At 43.3% G+C, this 20,656-nt stretch overlaps 1 protein-coding gene across 2 annotated transcripts in view; it reads right to left on the bottom strand.

The window, feature by feature from the left end:
* Positions 1–20,656, bottom strand: part of RFX3 (regulatory factor X3) — a 304,136-nt gene that overhangs the window by 38,124 nt on the left and 245,356 nt on the right. For both annotated transcript variants that reach the window (XM_056848647.1, XM_056848646.1), the window contains exon 11: positions 20,289–20,443. In XM_056848647.1, the coding sequence (XP_056704625.1) occupies positions 20,289–20,443 (155 nt within the window). The remainder of the gene's footprint in view (positions 1–20,288; positions 20,444–20,656) is intronic.

Here is a 20,656-nt window from a genome sequence, read left to right as displayed (position 1 = left end):
TCAGCTGCCATTGTAACTGAGCCCCTCATGAGGACAATGGTTGCCCAGAGGGGGCTCAGTCCCCATGCCAAATTTGGGGGGGGGGCTCGAATCCCTCAGCCCCTCCATGATTTACACCTATGGCTGAGATGATTACTGTTCTTGAAGTTAGGGTAGAACTGGAATGGAATGCTTTCCTGGAGAGCAGTGACAAAGCAATAAAATTACTTGAGCTGCCTTTGATTTAATATGGCCCATAGAAGTTACTAGTAGCAAATACCTATGCAGCAGCAGTTCCACTTAGCAGCATATAATCTGATGTTCTGAGTGAATCAGCATACTTCCCTATAGCACAAAGGGAAAATTTCTCAGCATTACTGCCCTTGCCTTCATAATTTTAATATTTTAAACATGACAATTTGTTATATGTTCTTCAGTCATGACACTTGTGTGACTTATGAGAATGGCACATATTTGGCTCTAAACCACTCAAAAGAGCTCAGCATCACAACTGCCACAACCTGCTTGCACTTACGTAGGTCTAAGAGCAGGGAAGGCAATTTTCTAACAAATTCAACAGATAATATTAATTCTTGATGGGCTAACTTTAAAAAAATCAGGTTTGAATGACTTCTCAGAATGAAATTTTAAATGTTTCCAATGTAATAAATTATTAAAATGTAATAAATGTAATAAAAATTATTTGTAAGGCATTTTAGAGAGCTGGCATGCTGTAGCTCAAGGGAAGAGTTTAGATGTGGAAAGCCTCAGTGCAAATTCCTGCACAGCCACTAAGTTCACATGAAAGTCTTAAGCATGTTTTCTCTCAGTCTAACACTGATTCCACAAGGTTGTTGTGAGGATAAAATTAAGTAAACTTATTAAGTTACCCTGAGCTTTTTGGTAGAGTGAAGTACACATCAAGGGACAATCCACATCAAACTGATATTAATGGCTTTAGGTGGCATCCATCTATACAGTAAGTAGCGAAATCAGAGAAATCTGAGGATACTGAAATTATGTGACTGGAGCTGTGAACGGGCTATAAATGATGCATTTTATGTTGTTAAAGCAGTAAAATTAGTTTAGGTTTGATATGACAGTAAGTATTGCATACATTTTGATTTCCCCCCACATTTCCATTTTTTTTTGCCAGGGGAAAAACACAGCAGAACAAACAAACACCCCTCAAAGGATTTTTTTTTCAGTGACTTCTAAATATCTGGAAATTTTACATCTCTATTCCTAACACCATGCAATAAGGCTGGAGATTCAGCAAACCCTGGGGAACTATAAGTTTTCAAGCATTCCTCAAAGATATGATAAATTTCAGAGCTCAATACATGAGTTGAATTAAAAAGTGGGAAATAACTCATAGTGATATCCAAATATCAGTCAAAATGAATGCAGAAATTGAGCTTTAGAATCTAGAAAATCAACAGCCTCATTATTTTAAGATCTCATTACCTCTGGAGCAGCATGAATCACAGACTGCCCATACGAATAAAGTATAAGATCAATAAAACTATCACCTTAACATCGGTAAAACTGGTTAAAACTGGTTAAAACGATCACCTTAACATTGGTAAAATTGTAAAATATTCTAACGATCATTCTCTTATAAAGTTCTGCGTATTTCAATAGCAACAGCGCAGAACTTGGCAGTTTGGAGCGTAAGCTGAGGATCTTCTCCTAATAGGAGCTTTTTTGCCAAAAGCTCAACTGACTCTTCAGGGAATTTACCAAGCAGAGAGGAAATAAGCTTTGATCTAACCGTGGTAGAATGGGCAACATATCAGTGCATGTTCGATGGTTTCAATGTCCCCTGTCCCACACAGACAAAACTTCTCTGATTTTGGGATCTTCTTATATTTCCCTCCTAAAACAGCCGTTAGTAGGGCCTGGCATCTGGCAAGGGTAAAGGCCTTCCTATAATTAATAGGCTCAAGATGAGAAAAATAAGCCGCAGGTGACACTAAGTATCTAGACTTATCAGATACTAGGAAAAGTAGTGATTTTCCAAGTTCTGTCTGGCATTCAATATCTTCCACCCTTTGCTTCAAGAAACTTGATGCTTGGTCTATGCCCATGGCTAACAGGGTAAGTGGAGAAAGGCCCAGGCAGGCCATTTTATTAAGTACCGTCTTTAGCCATGTTGACTGGAACTTATCCTGTAGAAGCAGGGGTAGCAGTCCTTGAGGGTTAAGATTTAATTTAAGTCAAAGAATAATGGAAGCAGTACAAACCCTTGCTTCCATCCTCACCAGTCCTGCCTCCAGTCTAGCAGTAGCGTTTGATACGCAGTGAGATAAATGGAGGGCTGCTCTCAAAAATATAGATTGAACCCGCTCCAGTGGGACAAAAGTAGATGAAGGTGGCCCAAGTAAAGTCCCATATGTCATTTGTGCCAGTGTTTTTGCTTGGTAAAGCTTAACAGTGGATAGAAAGTAATGCCCTCCCATAGTTCTTGAAAAATTAATGATGTTTAAGGCAGATTTTTGCCCTTTCTCTGCTGCGTAATCGCGGCGAGCCTTTCTAGAGCTAGAGGCTTGTAAAACTACTCCTAGGTATTTCAACTTGAGAACCTTGTCTATTTTGTGGCCATTAATGCTCCATGTTCGTACTTTAGGGTGCTCACCAAAGGCCATAACTTTTCTCTTTGAGTAATTAATGTCTAGTTATTCAACAGAACAATATTGCAATAGCCTCTTTTAAGGCCCACTGGGGTCCTGGAAAGCAGGACTGTGTCATCAGCATAGAGTAAGACAGAGATATCGCGATGGGCTAGCTTTGGAGGGTATAAAGCGGAGTCTTTGAAGTTGCTAACTAAGTTTTTTTAAATATTTTTTTATTATTTTTCAATAATTGCTATACATCTCATTTGACAATACATCCTATATATCAATCTTTGACTCGATAAAAAATTAAAGAATTATTAGGTGTATGTCTTCAGTATTAAATATAATTAATTATAATTGACTTCCCCACCAACTTCCTCCCTCCCTACAAATATCTGGTGTCTCCTTTGTATTAATATTTCCTAATCCTTATAAGTCATTATTTTAATGTTATACTTTTCCCTTATTTAATATATTTCGATGAGCAATAATAATATATTAATAATAAAGAGAGAAAAAAGGGGAAAAATCATTTAAAAAATAAAAACAGTGACATAACAAAACACATTAACGTAATTTTCTCCAGTCACTCATCTCTGTCATATAAAATGATTAGATCTTAAAAAACTTTATATACCCCCAAGTAAAAAATTAAGTTGATATCATTTTTCCTCTACCCCCCCACCACATTTCCCATATTAAGAGTCAAATTGGTATTCCGGCTTTCTTAACCTTTCTTTTTAAAGTTTTTCTTCTGTCTGGAGTTTCTGTTGCCATCTGTATGCTTTCTTGAAGTGGTCTCCTGTCTGTGACAATCTTTACCCATTGCTCCTTGGGCTGTTGATTCTTCTTCTTGTATACCTGTAGTATGGTCTGACAGCTCATTGTTTCTTGTCAAAAAGTTTTTGATATCTTCCAATGAATTGACGGCATGTTTAACTTGTTTATAGGTGAAGGTAAGTTCTTGTGGTAGCAACCAGCTGTATTTTATTCCCTTGTTTCTCAGTGTCTCAGCAAAATCTTTATAGATGGCTCTCTTTTCAATCAGGTGACGAGGAATGTCTTTGAGAATTATTAATGGTGTATCATCTACACTTAGATGATTCTCCAAATGAAGTTTCATAATGATATTTTTCATCCTGATGTCAAAGAAGGAAACCAAGATCTCTCTAGCTTTTGTTTTCTGTACTCGAGTTGACTCTGTATATCTTGTTTATTGCATAATTTAATTCTTGTTCATTTAAATGAAATATATCAGCAAGCGATCTTATGATGGTCTCTCTGGTGCCCCCTAGTCTTTCAGGCAAATTACGTATGCACAGGTTAGATTCTCTCTGTTGCAGGTCCAAAACAGCAAAGTTGATCCTTCACTCGCTCTTCCTGGAGTCGTATTGCTTCCATTTGTTGTGCTTGAGATTTAATGTCCATTTTAACTCCTTTCAATTCTTCGGTGTTGTTTTTAACTGAAAGTTCCATCTTATTCATGCCATTTTTCATTACTGTAATTTGATATTTTATTTCCTTGATCTCATTTATTAAGCCATCAAATTTTTGAGTAATAATTAAAGTCATTTGTATAGCTGATTGTTCTTGTTGCATGGAAACCTGTTCAAACTTCTTCTTTAATAATTCAGTTTGCATGGCCAACATTTCCTGTATCGTTTGATGATTACTTTCCATGATTGTCTGTGGCTTTAGTGTTTTCCAGACTAGTAAGTTAAATATTAGCAGGCAGCTCAGTGCAAAAAGCTACTGTTGTTAGAAGGCTCTGGCTTGGCTTTAGAGATTATTCCAGGAAGTATACAGAGAATTGTGAGGCAGTGGGCTTTCCATTGCTCCCACTCTGATTAAAGAAGGTAGGATTTATTTTGCTGCTAAGCTGAGTGGGGCACATCCGGCCCAACAGCCCACTATGGTTTCCTGTCTTCCTAGAGAAGCCACTTCCTGAATGAAAATGTGGCTGGAGGACTCTCCTAAGGTAAAGGAATGGAGAATCGAAAGTAAAGGATTTCTCCTCCCCCTTTTATGCCGCAGCCGCCGATTGGTAGCTATTTATGCCACTCAATTCTTTCTGATTGTTTTGTTTGCCTGCTAATTCAGTTTTTAGTTTAATTAAATAGTCTTTTTAGTCGGAGGGTCACTTAGAATCTTGGGTGAAGGGGTGCAGAGTCTTTAGCCGATTTTGAAAAATTCCAGTCATTCAGAATCGGATTAGTTGACAAAAGGAGTTCATGTAACTTACTTGGATGTTGGAAATCGGGGTTCTCTGTTATTAGCCTGTTCAATGTTCGGTAAAAGATAGAGGAGATCGCAGCCTATTTCCATGAGATGTTCGTGGCGGTGGAATTCCTCCTCAGCCGGCGGGACTTCAACCGACCCTCCTCCACATCAAGTAGCTCTTGTGGGAGTGGGGTGGGAGTCAAACCGCTTTTCTTCGGCAGCAGGGGGTTGCCTGCATTCCGATCCACTATTTAGGATTGGAGTCGGGGCTTTTATGGGGGCCCCTGGTTCAGAACGCCTCTTGGTTTCCTCGAGAGATCTCGGGGGACATGGCGCTGGGATCAGCTCTCTACCGGAAGTTCCAAGTTGCTAACTAAGTTGTTGATGTAGTAATTAAACAACTTAGGAGCCAGAATGCAGCCCTGCTTCACTCCTTTGTAGGTGTTTACAGCTCTTGAAAGATGCCCTTGTCTGCTGCATCTGACCTGAAGGGTGGTGTTATCATACAGAGTACAGCTCAAGTATAGAAGCCTTCGATTTATAGAAGAGCATTCTAACTTTTCCCAGAGTCTGTTTCTAGAGTAAAGGTCCCCAGTGCAAGCACCGGGTCATTCCTGACCCATGGGGTGATGTCACATCTCGACGTTTACTAGGCAGACTTTGTTTACGGGGTGGTTTGCCAGTGCCTTCCCCAGTCATCCCTTTACCCCCAGCAAGCTGGGTACTCATTTTACCGACCTTGGAAGGATGGAAGGCTGAGTCAACCTTGAGCCGGCTACCTGAAACCAACTTCCATCGGGGTCGAACTCAGGTTGTGAGCAGAGCTTGGACTGAAGTACTGCAGCTTACCACTCTGCGCCACGGGGCTCCTATTTCTAGAAATAGAGTCAAATGCTGCTTTGAGGTCTATAAAGGCTGCATATAAAGCTGTTGGACCCTTAGAAAAGTATTTTTTGATTAAATGTTGTAAAATCAGGCAGTGGTCTAAAGTACACCTGCCCTCCCTAAAGCCTACTTGTTCGTCAACAATAATGTCCTCTTGATCTAGCCAGTTGGTAAATTTGTCATGAAGGTGCTTGGCATACAATTTACTAATAATGCTGAGGAGACTAACAGGCCTATAGTTGGCTAGATTGTCCCTTTCTTTTCTTAAAAATGGCACCACAATAACCCTGCCCCAGTCCTTTGGCATATGTCCAGCCCTATCTATATAGGTGAAAAATGAGGCCAGGAAAGGAACCCACCAGTCTTTGTTGTTCTTCAGAAGTTCAGGTGGAATAAAAACAGCACCTGGGGTTTTCTCTAGTCTAAATTGGTCAATCAAGGATTCAGCCTCCCTTAAGGAGACAGGGGGCCATACAGGCAGGTCCTCTATCCTCTCTAAGGAGGGGGCCAGAGAAGAATCCATATACATATCCTGAAAGTAAGTTGCACATATAGCTGGAGAAATGTGAGAATCTAAGGGAGATCGCTTCTTGAATGAATGTCTTTATATCAGCTTCCAGAATTGGGAGGAATTCCTCTCTTTGGCTGCCTGTATAACACTCCTCCATAATGCCCAAATGTTTTCTTTCTTTTTGTGACAATTTGTTTATAGGCTTTCTTCAGGGTGAGAAAAGAGTGTTGAGTTGCTTGACGTTCTTCTCTATCAGCTGTTCTATATAAGTGACTGGCTACAATTACAGCCCTTTTGGCCTCTAAGAGTTCCTTGTCGAACCATGGTTTAGAGAAACCTCCCTTTCTTTCTTTTTTTGCATTTGCGCCATTATTGGACATCAAGCGGGGTTTAAGGTCTTGTACTAAATTTTGATAAGTGCTCAAAGGGTTTGGGCCCGACTGCATACTTGAAAAGACTATATTGTATTTTTGCATTCTTCCAGATGCTAAGGCCTTTTTAATCTTTTAGTCCAGCTCTGTTGTCCATTTGGCCCGACAACCCATATGTCCTGTGGCTGTGACAGATATTGGGTAGTGTAATTGTAATTGTCCTGTTGGTACAGTTATAGTCATTGAGAGGGGAAAATGATCTCCCTCTAGATAAAGTGATACTTGAAATTTTTCGACCATGGCTAATAAAGACTCACAAACTAGCATATAATCAATGGTAGAGAATTTCCGACCGGCTGTGAATGTAAATTAGCCAGGGTAGTCTCCATTAAGGGAATATATATTCAGAATATATAAATTAAGCCTGTTTGCCAGTTTTGAAAGGCAAAACCCTGCAAAGTTTGATCTAGGGTCCGTTATTTGGTGCCTCATCCTCTGAGGAACTGGGGATCCACTTATACTTCTCATATGGAGAGGGGTCATCTGGACCTAGTCTTGCATTTAGATTCCCTGCCAATAAAACCTTGGCATCTGGGTGGTCTGACATTAGAGTCATTACATAACTCTCTAATGCTTGCCAATTAGTGGTTAAGGCATCTTTCTTAATTGGGGGGGCAGGTAGACCTTAATTACTAATAGCCTGTCCTTACCAGAGTATAGCAGTACCACCATGGCTAGGTGCTTCAGTGGTGTCAATGCAACACATTCCATTTTTAGCTTAGTTGGTACAAGAATGCCCAGACCCCCCTTCAGCCTTCCCGGCCCCTTCCCTGAGGTCACTGCCACTTTATACGTGTGATGCTCATCGAGCTCCATCCTCGGTAGTCCATGTTTCTTGGATTAAGATTATATCAAAATCCTGTGAAATAAAAGGGTTATCTGGACTATGGTGAAAGCATTGGGCCCAGCCTGCGACATTTCATGAAAAAATGGCTAGCGATTTTGGAAATCTCCTGGCAGGATGATTGGGATTACAATGCTAGTCATTTGAGGCACCTATGGTCTGGTTCAGCTTCATGTTTTCAATTCCATTTACAATGGAGGGGAATAGCAGCCCTCCATTATATGAAGAAGCTGGCCTTTACTCCAGGTTTTGGGTTTGCCTTTGGCCATGTGCAGAATTTTCTGGCAGGGGGTGCCAAAGTCAACTGTCAAAGGCTAATTTTTGGAAGTGACTAGGATCACAGGGTACAACACATGAGGTTATCAAGACAACTATGAGAATGAACCATGATCTGAGATGTCGCCAGCTCAGTATTACTCCTGGCCACTTTCTTACTATGGAGTGGCAACCTTCTTTCTTCCCACAGCTGCTGTTTTTATATACAGTTTGTGAGGGTAACCCATAGCCTACCTTATGGAACAACTGTGATAAATATTTGCTTTTTATTTAAAACATTTTAAAGCCACCTTTCTACCCAACTTAGGGTCCCTAAGGCAGTAAAAAATAAAAACATTAAAATGAATTAAAACATATATAAAACAACTGAAACAAAACACAAGCACATGGATGGCAAACCCATCTAGAACAAAAGACACGTCAATTCCTGGGCCAATTCTTTCACCAACCAGTAGAACATCTATTTTTTCAGGATTGTCAGTTTATTAGCCCTCATCCATCCCAAAACTGCCTCTAGGTACCAGTTCAGCTTTCACAACCTCCCTGGAATCTGCTGGAAGTTCAAGATAGAGCTATGAATCTTCTGCATACTGGTGACAACCCAGCCCAAATCTTCAGATTACTTCTTCCAGTGCCTTCATGCAAATGTTAGGAAGTATGAGGGACAAGATGAAACCTTGCAGGACCCTGGCCAAAGGGCTAAGCAGCAATCCCCAAGCACCACCTTCTGAACTCTACCTTCCAGGTAGGACTGAAATTACTGTAGAATGGTGCCTTCTAGTCCTAACCCTGAAAGGCAGTCTGGAAGGATACTGTCTGGAAGGATATTGTGATTGATGGCATTGAAAGCTGCCAAGAAGTCCAAAAGAACCAACAGGGTCACACTCCCCCCCACTCATCTCCTGGTGAAGGTCATTCAGTAGGATGACCAAAGCTGTTTTAGTTCCATAGCCAGACCAAAAACTAAACTGGAATGGATCCAAACAATCTACTTCATCCAGGAATCCATGGAGTTGTCCAGCCATCACTTGTTAAATCACCTTTCTAAAAAATTATATATTTGAGACTGGATTACAGTTATTCCAGTTTCCTGGGTCCAGAGTAGATTTCATTAGTAGTAATCATACCTCCATGTTTCAAGGCATTAGTGATACCTCCAAGGAGGCATTTATTGTTTCCCAGACCAAGTATGCCACCACCACCCCAGCAGATTTAAGCAACCAGGAGGGACAAAAGTTTTACAAGCAGGTGATAGGTTGTAGACTTCCAAGAATTCTGTTCATATCTGTCTGGTCTCGGTGCCTCTGCCCTGGCCAGCCATCCCCGGCATGCCCCCCTTCATACCTGCGGGTCCGCCACTGGTCTCCTGGAGCACAGAGAGGCCGCCGAGAGCCTCAAGGAGGGCTCGAGGAGAATGTTTGCCAACGAGGTGAGGAAGACACCACCGTGCCCTAAGTCCCCACTGCGACAAGGCAGCGAGCCACAGGAGACACTGCCGGCAATCCAAAGAGGGACAGGCCTCATCTGAGAAGGGCGAAGCTGCGGTGGAGTGAACCCTGCTGCCAGCCGAGACCTCGCTTGGACAAACCAGCCTGGGGAAGGGAGTCTTGCCAGCTGGCTGGGTGCAAGAGCAGGGCCTGCAATAGCCGAGGAAGCGTAGAACAACCTGGGAGCCCCCAGGGGCAGATCAAGACAGGCCACTGCCCCACACTACGGTGTCAACGTCTCAGGAAGAGACGAGGAAGGTGGGGAGGACCTGTACCAGCCCGGCCTGTAGTCAGAGAGTCTCAAGTTACCGAAGGCTGGAGGGCTCGACAGCAGGCTGAATGCAGTCACTAGGAACGTAAAGCAGGAGTCCAGAAGGAGTCTTGCTGGGAGCTAGGAACAGGAGTCAAAGTTCGCATGCGGGGGCAAGTTCAGTAGTCTGGTCCAAAGAGTCAAAATTCCATTGAGTTCTTGCAGGGAAGCGTCAGCAGCAAAAGTCTTAGGTTCCTTTGCAAAGTTGGTTTGCAACGCCGGTTTGTCTTTGGAAAGGCTTTAAGCTCCTTTCTGCTTTTCTCAGTCTTCACTGTCTGAAGACTCACAGTTCTCAAGACGTCTCATTAATGCTTCTAAATGGGCACAGCGTCTTTTAGCCTAAAGCTCTGCTCTACCCCGTTGCCTGTGATGTTTAACTACTTGGGTGGGTCTTGGGTCTGCAGAATCACAGTTGGAGCTGGGTCAGTGAAGTGAAGTGGTTCTGCAGCTGCACTAGAATCCTCAGCAGAACTGGTGTGTGGTTCTTCCTGTTGGGGTTCAACTTGGCATGTACTCTTGGCTGACTGGGGGTCAGGGGAGACTGGTTCTTCCTGGCATGTCTCTTCCTCTGACGATTCCTCACCTGGTGAGGTCTGGACCATGACACCATCCCCCCCTCCAGGGTCCTCCTCAGCAGGAGTCGGTCTGGGCTTGTGGGGGTAAGCCATGTGGAAAGCACGAATGAGAGCAGGGGCATGGATTTGGGCAGCGGGTTCCCATGACCGATCTTTTGGACCAGACCCCTTCCAGTCAATCAGGTACTGTAGTCGTCCATGCTGATGACAGGAGTCGAGGATCTTAGCAACCTCATATTCTTCATGGTCATCCACTCATACCAGCGGAGGTGCCCTGAGACTGAATCGGCTGGGGCCTGGGGATGGTGCCCGCACCAGCAGAGATTGGTGGAATGCTGGGTGGATGCGCTGGGTCAGGAGCAGGGCTAGTCAGAAAGCCACGGGGTTGACCTGCTCCAGTATGGGGCAGGGTCCAACGTATCAGGCATCCAGCTTTCTGGATGGACGAGAGCTCCGTAGGTGTTGGGTGGGGAGCCATACCTGGTTGCCCACATAGAGTAAGTCCCCAGGCTGATGCCTTTGGTTGGCTTTGGCCTTGTAGTCTATTTGCCCTGGTCAAGATGTTCTTGGAGGATTCGATGTTGGAACTGAAGCTCTTGGACCCATGTGTCCTTGGTGGGCACCTTGGTTCCTGAAATAATAGGTGGCAGAAATCGGGGGTGGTAGCCGTAGTTCACCTGGAGCAGTGTCTGTAGGGTGGAGGCATGTACTACATTGTTGTAAGCAAACTCAGCCAGGGGTACCAGGACTGCCCAGTTGTCTTGCTGATGGTTGCAGTAACAGTGGAGGTACTGCTCTAGGATAACATTGACCTGCTCAGTTTGCCTGTCTGTCTGGGGGTGATGTGTTGAAGAGAGGTGTACCTGAGTTTTGAGGCTGGAGTGCAAGGCACACCAAAAGTGGGAGGTAAGCTGTGCTCCCCGATCTGACACGATACGCTCTGGGAACCCATGAAGCCGGAAGATGTGTTGAAGATACAGCTTGGCTGTCTCTCGTGCTATGGGGACCCCACTGCAGGGAATAAAGTGACTAATCTTGGTAAAGAGATTAACCACTACTAAGATGTGGGGGAAGATCCAGATTTGGGCAGACCTGTGACCCATGGAGATGGTGTGCCACACCCTGGGAGGTGTGGGCAGTGGTTGCAGGAGGCCAGCTGGCTTGCACAGCCGGTCTTTGGCTTGCTGACAGGTCTTTCAGGTATTCACATACCGGGCCACGTCAGTCTGTATCTGGGGCCACCAAAATTCCCTGGTCAGGAGGTGGAGGGTCTGATAACATTCAAAGTGCCTGGCAGGAGCCACGTCATGGGAGAGACGCAGGATTTCCACTGGTAACGGGCTGGGTGGAACATAGAGCGACCCTTGATACAGAAGAGTCTCTTGGTGCAGGGTCAGGTCAGTTCTCTTGTTTGGTGGGCCTTTCTGCAGTTCTTGCTGGCATGCTTGAGCCCAAGGATCTCAGAGTTGTTGTTCCTGGATACGCTCTCAAATCAAGGACTGCTCTGTGGTGGAAGCGAATGCCGCAGGTGGCAGGCTCATGGCCGGGGAAGAGTCTGGCAAGGTGGGGAGATCATTATCTGGCTTCCGGGACAGGGCATCTGCCCACTGGTTCTGGGCACTGGAAACATACCGCACCACAAAGCTGAAGCGGGAAAAGAAGAGGAATCAGCGGATTTGCTGTTGATTCAGCCGATGAGTTGTCTGGAGGTGTTCTACGTTCCGGTGATCAGTCCGCACCTGCCCCGGATGGTGGGCTCCTTCTAAGTGGTGTCACCATACCTTGAACACCACTTTAATGGCTAGCAGTTCTCACTCCCAGGTAGTGTAATTCCATTCTGGGGGAGTCAGTTGACAGGAGTAAAACATGCACGGGCGTAGGGGTCCTTCCACAAGGACTGCTGTGACAAGATCGCTCTGATGGCGGTGCTGGACACGTCGGTCTCCACGGTGAATGGTAGTGCAGGGTCTGGTTATTGTAGTACTGGTTCGGTAAAACAGGTCTTCAGGGTCTGGAATGCCTGGAGAGCGGAGAAGTCCCACTGGAATGGTTCCCGTGGCTGTAACAGGTGGGTCAGGGGAACGGACAGGGCCACATAGTTGGCGGTACATTGTCTATAGTAATTGGCAAAGCCAAGGAAGCACTGTAGGTCTTTGCAATTGTGCTGCTCCTGCCAATGCAGTATGGCTTCCCCCTTGGTTGGGTCCATCTGAATTCCCTGAGGGGAGATGCGGTGTCCCAAGAAGTAAATGGTGGTCTGGTGGAAGGTGCATTTCTTGAGCTTGGCATACAGGTGGTACTCTCGCAATTCTTGTAGCACTGCTTGGACATGCACGACATGCTGTGTGGGGTCAGGAATAAATCAAGATATCATCCAAATATATGACCATAAAGCAATCCAACAGGTCCCTGAAGATATCGTGAATGAAGCACTGGAAGACTGCGGGGATGTTACAGAGACCAAAAGGCATTACCAGGTATTCGAATTGGACATATCTGGTGCTAAAGGCCATCTTCCACTCATCCCCCTCGAATGAGGTTGTACGCCCCCCCGAAGATTCAACTTCGAAAATATTCGAGCTCCGTTTACTTGTTCTAAGAGCTCCAAAATTAATGGCAACGGGTATCGGTCCTTGATAGTGATTTTGTTTAGTGCACGGTAATCTTTGCAGAGTCAAAGCTCCCACTTCTTTTTTTACAAAGAGGACTAGTACAGAGGTTGGGGACGTGGAGGGTCGGATGACTCGCCATTTGAGATTTTTTTTCTAAGAAGTCCTGCAAGCCTTCTTGCTCAGGTTCAGTCAAGGAATATAGGTGGCTTATGGGCAGCGGGTTGCAGGTCGATGCTGCAATCAAAGGACCGGTGTGGAGGGAAATCTGCATTTCCCCCCTCAAATACATCCCGGCAGGTGGCATACACCTTAGGGAGAACGGGGGTGCTTTGGGCATGGCAGCCCCTACTACAGTCCCGACCATCTGGATATGCTCCTGATGTGGGCAAGGGTCTCGAAACTGGAGTTCCTGTTCTGCCCAATCGATCATCAGGCTGTGTTGGGCATTCATTCCAAGCACCAGCAAAAATTGGGGCATGTGCACAATGTTCAACAAAGCTTTTCCTAGTGGCACTGTACCTGCATGAGTAGTGACTGGGTTTCCTGCTGGACTGGCTCAGACTTAAGTGGTCTTCCATCAACTGCCTCCACCTGGACGACCACTTCTTTACCCCGTAGGGGGACTTGATGTTGCCAGGCGAAAGATATGTCCATATAGTAGCACGAGGCACCCATGTCCAACAGCACATGGGCCAAAATCTAGGGTCCCCTCCGGTAGGAGTAACTTAACGGGGACTAGAACATGGCAGTCTCCATTGTTGAATGGGCCACTGCACTCGGTTGTTCTCCCCAGGTAGCTAGGCCTGCCACAACCTGGGGTTTGAAGTTTCCCTGTGTGTTTTTAGCTGGCGCTTCTACAGCGCATGGAGGGAAAGGAGACTGACTCTTACAGTCAACACATCAGCAAAACACTCGTCAGTCATCAGAGTGCTTGTAGCAGGAGTAGTGTTTACTTAAGCGAACCCTCTGCAGGTGTTTACTGTACTACACCATGGTGATGTCTTATCTTGGGGTCCTCAGTTTAATTTGCACTCTTTTGGCAGTAGTCACTACTGTTCTTTTGGTGTCATTGGGTTTTCCAACAGGTGACAGTTCTCTCTTCCAGGGACACACGCTTTTACAGGTGGTGCTGTTCTACACCTTAATGACCCTCTCTACAGTTCCTTCTTGATCCCTGTGTTTTCTCCCCAGGTGCAGGGGACATGTGCAAGTGCCAGTCCACATTCACATCTCTTAGCAAGAACAGTTGAGAATTTGAGTAGGGCCAGTTTCTACAACTGGGTTCTCTCAAGAAGGACACTGTCACAGAAAAAGAGTGTCTATCTTCCATCACAGAGAGACAGAGTCTATCTTCCAACGGAGGCACTATTCAGAAGTGACAGGTGTATATGCTGTGGCCACATTCACAGATGCACACAAGCTATAGTTGGAGGAGTTTCTTCAAACTGACTGTAAGAAAGGCCTGAGTGCTAGTACCCCAGGGCAGCAGGTAGTAGTTGATTTAAATGTTACGGGGGTTAACAATGGATGGAATACCCTATGGCTCACAGGTTCATTGGTTTCTGACAGTGTATCCATATTATACTGTTTCATATTACATTGTTTTTCTATGGAATCAGTACATCTTTATATATTTGAAAGAACACAGAGAACTTGACACCTGTTCTGTAAATGAGAATCTGTTTATTTCCCATAATTGTAGAGGGGTCTCTTGAGGACTGATCTTGCCTCTAGTTCTACAGCTTAGTGTTGTATGGGATGGAGGAAACTTTTGTCTTCTCCTTTGGTCCTGACCCACACACTTGAAAGAAGAGGCATTGCATAGGCATTAAGGGGTCTTAAGTCCTTTGTGTCTAGAATGTGGAACTTGGCCTGGCCTAGCCTGACCAAGTGACATTTATGTCATATCTGGCTCTTGTAACAATTGAGTTTGACACCCTGACACCCCTGTATTATCCTTTCTTCGGTGGTCTGCATGCTGGGCAGTCACTTGAGCATTCTTTTGGCATCTGTGTTCTGAAACTTGAGTTTCAATAGATAGTGTCCCATGGCAGAAAGTTGTTCCAACTGGGAATAGCCGCTCAAGTGACATTTGGTCCCACTTTGGGATTAACAGCTTTTCTACATCTCACAAGTACAGACTGCCCCACCCCTACCACCAGAGAAAGGAAAATGTGTTCACTTACTGTGAATTGCCATTCTTGGCAGTATAGGGGTGGAGTAGTCTGCCCACCCTTAGTTTTAGGACTGAAATATCTTTGGCAAAGTTGGTCAGTGTGAAAACCTTGGAATGGCCTGCACAGATATTAACAGATTTATGATGTTTAAGTTCCAGTGAGATGTCTCTCTCTTAATTGCTCACTTGGCCATTTAAGGCTGTTGTATTATTTGCTTAATGCGTACAGTTTTGACTAGTAGAGACTTTTACAGGAGATGTCTGGGGATTGTTGAAAACAGCACCTCCCCTGGGAGTCCCTAAAAGCCTAATGACCCTGCCTGTGACCAGAGTAGGTGCTTTCTCAGAAGTGCAGACTACTCCACCCTTTACCACAGGAAACAGAAATTCACATTAAGTGAACAAATTCTCCCTTTTTTGAAAAGAAAATTTCACCAGGATATCTCTGGGAGTTTGATATCTTCTTGACTATGCAGAATTAATCCTGAATATTTTTTCGATCTGAAGAAGTTCTTCTCGAAAGCCGTACGTGTCCACTAGTAGTTGTTGAAGTTCAGCTTCCAGGTCAGTTACGCCAAAACTCTCCCCGAGGCCTCTAAATTTCAGGTTGTTCTCTCTGTTGACAATGTCTGGAAGATCAAAGCGTTCCTCCATCTCTTTGTGTTTCTCCTCGTGTAAATCTAAAGTTCTGGTTTGCTGTTCTAACTTCTCTTCAAATTTCTGTTGTCTTTGTTGAAGGACTTTTATGTCTTTGGTGTTCTCATCAATTTTCTTTTCAATCCTTGATAAAGTCTCTTGTAATTTCTTATTACTCTCCAACAGGTTATCTTGTAGGCGTTTGTTATTTTCTTTTTGCCTCTTCGTGTTTTCTTCTTGCCTCTTCGTGCTTTCCTCACTTAACCGGAGCATGAAATTTTTCAGATCTTCCATTTGCAGTTCTGGCTCATCAGAATTCTTAGCTTTTCCCTTTTTGGATTTGGGCATCACTACTTGAGATAGAAAATGTTCTAATTCTGCCTCACGGATTTCAAACGTCTCCTCCCGGGGTGCAGCGGATTCTTCTTCATGAACTAGAGACAGTTGCACCCTCGGTGACAGATGTTTCTTTGTCAGAGTCAAGTACCTTTTCATATTATTTCCACTACTAATCAATTATAGTCATCTACCATATATTCAATATTTAAAACTGACCAATTAATTTCTAACAGTTCAAATTAATTTGTATCAAAGGATTAAGGTTAATAACAACTTAAACTACTATAACTCCCCCTTTATACTACTTTAAAAAACATTCACTTCATTAACAGTGTTTTGAACAAGTTTTTATTAATGTCTTGTTAGCCTTTAGTACAGATTAACTGAGTTAATCAGATCAACAAAATTCATAGATTAGTATAAAATTAGTGTCTTTATCAAGCAATTCATTAGTATAGAAATTTATGAGGTAAACCTATTCAAGCAAGAGAAGTGGGGGGGGGTTAGTGCTTCTACAGGGAATACATTAGAAGCTGTAATAGTTTTCTGCCCAAAGGTGGTGCTGTGTCTTCATAAATGGAAGTTTATAAGTTCCTGAACACCTCTCTGCTCACTCAAATGTCCGACTTCTCAGCCCTCCCTGAGGGTCACAAACAGTTAGCTCCAAACACAGATCACCTGCCCCTGCGTCCGATCCCGGCGCCCGAGTCTGTCCCGTCTTCCTCACTCACCCGCAGAGATGTTCCCTCCTGACAATTTCGACTCTTAAATAAGCGTTTGCCTTGGCGCCCAAGCCCGGCGCACGAAAGGCCTCGCTGCACTCACTGCTCTGCGCCCGCCGCTAAGCGCCAACACCCCAGCTTGTCAGTGACATCTTCTCCGGCGTCCAGACCCGGTGACCAAAACACTCTCAGCTCAGCAAGCACACCCACCCCCGGTGCTCAAAACCAGCACCCGAGCAACACGTCTCACCCAGCTCCTTCCACCTCCACACTCATGCCGGATCTCCTCCCATTCTCTGCACACGCAGGACCGCACTCCTACCTTTCAGAGCACACACACACAGGCTAGCGACTCCAGTAAGCCTTGAAATATATTGACCGGGGCTTTTTAGAAGAGCAAAGTGTTGGAGTCCACTCCGGTTGTTAGAAGTTTCCCCATTTAGTTTCGGTTTAGAGAAGTGTCCATCTTGGCGAGACGCCTTTTCTCCCCTCCCTCCTTATATGATTATTTTCCAAATAGTTTTTCCAGAAGTAAAAGGTTTAGTAAATCCAGGCTCACCCCTGATCTAAGACAAGTTCCAGTTTCGGTAGGGTTTTAGGGAGGTTGCACGGACATCAGTTACTTGCAGCAAACAGCGAAAAGGGAACGGGAGGGGGGGGAAGGTAATGGCAGAAGGCGGCCGGCTCAGGAAAGACCCGACTCACTGTCAGCATCGGTTGGACCAGCTTCATCGGTGGGGGCCCAACTCTACCGGACCTCAATCTAATGAGGGGAGTTTGGGAAGCAAGTTCCATCCCTCCAGAGTCTCTAGTGAGACTAGAAACCTTCCTTGCTGATGGGGCTGCGAGCAGCTTAGCCGAGTCACCACTGCTTGACGGCCATGTTCCCCAGAAGTCAGATCCCAACAGTATATGTGGTTGGGCTTAATTTCCCCAATGTGCACTATTGTGCTTACAATGAATCTCATTTGTCATATTACTACCCATCTCATTAGTTTGGAAAGTCCTTTCTGAGCTCTGCTTAGATTTTTATTGCCCCTGAATAATTTAGTGTCATCTACAAACAGAGGTACCTCACTGCTTACCCCTAAAGCCCAGAAAAGTACATTTAAGTTAAACAGACTGATTGCAAAAAGATAATGGTTCATGAGGAACCATCGGCTTATACCATAGCTATAATGTTTCTTAAGAAAATTATGGTAAACAAAACAGCCTTTTGGAAGTAGCAAGTATATACTCATCTAGTGCATCACCCCTATCTACAACTTTGATAACACTCTCAGATAATTCTAAACTGTTGGTGAGGCAAGATGTTGCATCGCCATGCTGACATTTCCTGAGCAGTGCTTCTTGTCCTATAAATTTAATAATTTTAGGATTAGTGATGATGCTATTCACTAAATCACCTGGGACTAATTGGATGAGCCGGTGCTTGCACAGGGGACCTCTACCTTACCTAATTGGATTAATGTAATTTTCTGGCTTGTCCCTGAACCCTTTCTTTTTAAAAATTGGTGATAAAATGCTTATCTTCCAGTCCTTTGGAAAGAAAGCCAATTTTAGTGACAAGCTGCTTATTTAGCTAGAAAAACCATTTCACATTTTGGCTCAGTTATACTCTTGGGATATTCTAGCCAGGCCTAGTGACATGTTAATTTGTATTTTCTCAGTTAATCAAACCGTCATGTCAACTCAGTTCCATCTTATCCCCACCCCACCTCAATCCAGGTATGGATAGTCGTCAAACATCTTTTGTTGCAAATAGTTTATCTACTCTGCCATCTTCATATTCTCCTTCAGTCATTTTTTCACTCACTTGTAATCTAACAGATCTGGCCTCTGTGGCTTGTTTACTGCTTCTGATATAGTTAAAGACATTTTATTGTTGGCCTTAATGTTTTCAGCAATGTCCTTCCCCAATGCAAATACTACTGACAGATTATCCTATCATATCTAGATCTGGAGTAGGCAAACCTACTTCCAAACCCAAATGTCCCCTTCTACTGTCATACAATGTCTAAAATACCAAATGGCCATGCTTTTCTGACCATTCTACCCTTTGTTTTTAAATATATACAGAAACTATTCTCAATTTTTCTTTGCCTTGCCATTAATTCAGATATAGACACAGACATATGGACCCATGTTTGGTCAGACTTTTTTTAAATTTAAAAGAATGAATATCCCTCACTCTCCATTTATTTGAGGCAACATGCAAGGGTAGTAAAGAAATTTTAAAACGATTAAAATATAATTTTAAAAATGGCAGGTTTCAATTGTGAATCAAATACTTCCCTGTTGCTTTCACTGTATTGTACTGTACATAATATGCATGTATCAGTGTATACAAACAGTCTATATTTCCAAAAAATGCATCAGAAGATGCTTGATATTCAGACTGTGTTCCATAATGATATTTGTGTTGTGCTACAAGTAATATAAATAATGAAGTGCTGTTCTTCATTCACAATTGAAGGTCGACAGCATATTCTTGCAAAATTGGATATGTTTCTGAACATTTTGTAACAACTGTAATAGCAACATCTATAGTGACTTCAAGAAAAAACAGCTTTGCCATACATCTCTTTTGAGGCATGAGAGCTTCTCACCTAACTACAAAATAATTGTTCACAGAAAGAACATGACACCTGTGCAGTTATATAGATTTTCTTTCCCACAGAAACCATTAACCATTATTGTTAATGGAAAGTAAATGTATACGCATTTATTATGGTGCGAAGGACAGACATAATGCTTTATAATGGAAATCAGCTTTGCTAGAATCCATGGTAAATTGGCTTTCTATCGGAAAACAACAAAGTACACTGCCGTGGTCTGAATAATTTTATCTTTGAAACGAACATTCTGTTCTCATCAAGTAAAACAATTTGATAATGACTAGCTGGCCAAGGTACAATATTTTTAGTTAGATGCTGAGAACATCTTGCGATACCTGGATGTTGTTGTTTTTAAAAAAAGAAAAGACAGAGAAATTAGAAAAATGAATAATATTAAGAAAGGGTTTCTGATAAATGAGTTGTCATTCAACCGACCAGGTTATAAATATCTTATAAGTCATTAGGGTGGATTCAAACATAATCCCTAACATGTTTTCCTCTATACTTGAAAATGCTATGATTGTACAGAACAGAGAGGCAAATATGAAACTGTGTACTAGATCAACAATACCGTGGCCACTGAAAAGGTACTTTTTCATGACACATTACCACTGACATGCTACTACTGGACATGCACCACTTTGTATTAGGTCCTCTATTTGCTGAAGAAATGAAAAAACAAGTTGACACCAGTGCATTTGGGAGGCTGTCAGAATAGACAATAAATATTCAAAGGAATAGTTTCTTATCAACATAAAACAAGCACTTCTACTGTGGCAAAAGCATGATTTAGGTAAGTATATCCCACACACATTTTGAAACGTAGTTTTTTAAAAATAAAACTATATAAAGTTAAGTCTTACTTTAAGTGCAATATTAATTAATGTGAGATGTACCTTTCTATGCTGTAAATAAAAAGAACTGCACCCAAGTTGCTTTGCTAGCCTTCAGAGTCACTCCTAAAGGGCTCCATGGGAGGTTCTGTAGGCACAAGATCACCAGAACAACAAAAAAGAATCCTTACAAGACGTCTTCTATAGTCAACTTACTAGGAATAGGTCTAAGGACGTCAGGAATGAGAATCTCCACCAAAGCCTGGTACATCACATGGTCACAGTTACACATCCATTTCAGAATTGACTCATTTTTGCACAGAGTAATCAGCTTTGCTTTCGGAAGTCGACTTTCTATTTCACTCAGATTGCTGGTGTGAACAAATGTATTAAATGAATAAATGAAAATGCATTTACATGAAGATAAAAAGAACAATGGACTTCAAAGCTTTTTTAAATAAAACATTAGAGATGTCTGAAACACACCCAATTGCCCTGAGGCACTTTGTGTTGTAATGGCTGATACATGGCCTCTAGTGTTCTAGACAAAAAGCACCCATTTTATGCAGCAGTGATAAGAATGG

Source organism: Euleptes europaea, chromosome 4, assembly GCF_029931775.1.
Source record: "Euleptes europaea isolate rEulEur1 chromosome 4, rEulEur1.hap1, whole genome shotgun sequence".
Taxonomy (NCBI): domain Eukaryota; kingdom Metazoa; phylum Chordata; class Lepidosauria; order Squamata; family Sphaerodactylidae; genus Euleptes; species Euleptes europaea.
The sequence above is the reverse complement of the archived record's forward strand: the minus strand, read 5'-3'. Positions and strand labels throughout refer to the sequence as shown.